Below are 1,956 nucleotides of genomic sequence, written 5' to 3'. Positions count from 1 at the left end.
TAGTGGTGGCGGTAGCGGATGCAGAGCGCGCGCTGCGAGTCGCGCACGCCGGGGTGGCTCACGGTGCAGATGCGCCGGTAGATCCGGAAGAAGTTCTCCTCGGAGACGGCGCCCACGGGCCGCACCAGCACCAGGAGGGTCTGGTGGTCCTCGGCGCACTGCATGTAGTCGGGCACGCTCATCCTGCAGCCTGTCGGAGGGGAACGACACCTTGAGACGCAGCTCAGAGGCCTGTGCACTGCTGCGAGGCCGGTGAGCCCCGGGAAAGCTGCCAGGTCACCTGTCCTCAGAGCGCCATGTGTGCCCTGCATGGCACTGGAACTGCCAGGTGCTGGCCTCCTGGACTCAGCCGTGAGCCTGTGCAGAAAGGGGGCTGGTCCTTGTCTTTCTGTTCCCGCCACCTAACCGGGCAGAGGTACAGGTCAGTGCTCAGAAATGTCTGCTAATGAATCATGAGCACATGAGCCAGTGCCCATCCCCATGCCCCCGGCCAGATACAATGAAAAACACACAGTGTAATCAGATCCGAATGGGAATTCCAGTCTCCCTCAGCTCCTCAGCTACAAAATAAGGGAGATAAGAAAACTTGCCTATACAACTGTACCTGGATTAAAGGGGGTCGCAGGCTGGCCAGTGAGGTCAGCTGGTCAGAGCAGGGTGTTATAACGCCAAGGTCAAGGGTTCATATCCCCTGCACGGGCCAGCAACCAAAAAAAAATTAAAATAAAGGAGGTTGCAAATGTAAAGCACCTAGCATAGTGCCTGACATAAAAGGAGGGATTACACGAACATACAACCCCTCCTTTATAAATGACAGTTTTCTAACTTCTCTGAACCAGTTTTGTCAGATATAAAANACCCCTCCTTTATAAATGACAGTTTTCTAACTTCTCTGAACCAGTTTTGTCAGATATAAAAAGAAGACAATATCACCTGATTCCCAGCACTGTTAAAGAATTAAATTAGCTAGCCCATATGAAAGAATCTGGCTCCTAGGAGGTACACAATAAATATTTGTTGAATAAATGAATGAATGACTGAACAAATGAACAACCAAATGAATGCTGCCCCATCCCACAGCCCATAATGGAAACACCACTGCTGCAAGTCAGAAGATGATGTCAGCTCCCAGCTCTGCACTTACTTCCCGGATGACCTGGGGCGAGCCTATGTACTTCCCCAAACCCACTTCATTATGAGTAAAAAGGATAATAACACAGACCTCAAAGGGTTAGTGAGTCAATATTCTGGTTTTGATCATGTACCATACTATAGATTTGCAAGATGGTCTACTGGAGGAAATTGGGCAAAGGGAACACAGGCTCTCTCTGCATTATTCCCTATGACCGCATGGGCATCTCCTACTATATCTTGGAATTAAAAGTCAAATTTTTTAAAAGGTTACTGAGATTAAATGAGCTCACAGTATCAAATAAGGAATATGAAATCACCTACCCCATAAGATGTACTCAGTAAATATCTCCACTGTCCCATAAGTATGTCCGTGCTTCTTCCGAGCATGGAGCTGTGGTACCCACAGCCAGAGGCGCCTGTACCATGAAGCTAATGGAGCTTAGGCTTCAGACTCCCACCTGCCAGAGCCCCTTCCACGGCTCTTTTTCTAATTTTGTATTTATAATTTTGTTTTCTTTTTCTTAAATAGGAAACCCAAATTGTATAACCTTCAGGTCACCAAAGCCTGACTGTGGAGATCATGACAGTAGCCCTCCCAGGTGAACAATAAAATTAAAAGGACAATTCTAAAAGACCTGTGGATAATTCTAATGGCAGGATTTCATCCTGGATGGAGAGGAAGAGAATTGATATGGGGAGGGCAATTCTGGACATGCAGGTCCTGGGGCCATCTATCCCATGATGAACTTTAGATCTCAACTCCCTTCCTCCACAAATTTCAAAAATACACATTTAAATTTAAATTTTTAAATTAAAAAAAAA

At 46.8% G+C, this 1,956-nt stretch overlaps 1 protein-coding gene across 1 annotated transcript in view; it reads right to left on the bottom strand.

Annotated features, from left to right (window-relative positions):
• The window catches only part of TRAPPC9 (trafficking protein particle complex 9), a 672,769-nt gene that overhangs the window by 670,595 nt on the left and 218 nt on the right, over positions 1–1,956 (bottom strand). The window contains exon 2 of the mRNA XM_008568452.1: positions 30–190. Coding sequence (XP_008566674.1) covers positions 30–182 — 153 coding nt within the window. The 5' untranslated portion in view covers positions 183–190. The remainder of the gene's footprint in view (positions 1–29; positions 191–1,956) is intronic.

The sequence above is a fragment of the Galeopterus variegatus genome, unplaced genomic scaffold (genome assembly GCF_000696425.1).
Source record: "Galeopterus variegatus unplaced genomic scaffold, G_variegatus-3.0.2 Scaffold24, whole genome shotgun sequence".
NCBI classification, from domain to species: domain Eukaryota; kingdom Metazoa; phylum Chordata; class Mammalia; order Dermoptera; family Cynocephalidae; genus Galeopterus; species Galeopterus variegatus.
This window is presented reverse-complemented; position numbering and strand designations above follow the sequence as displayed.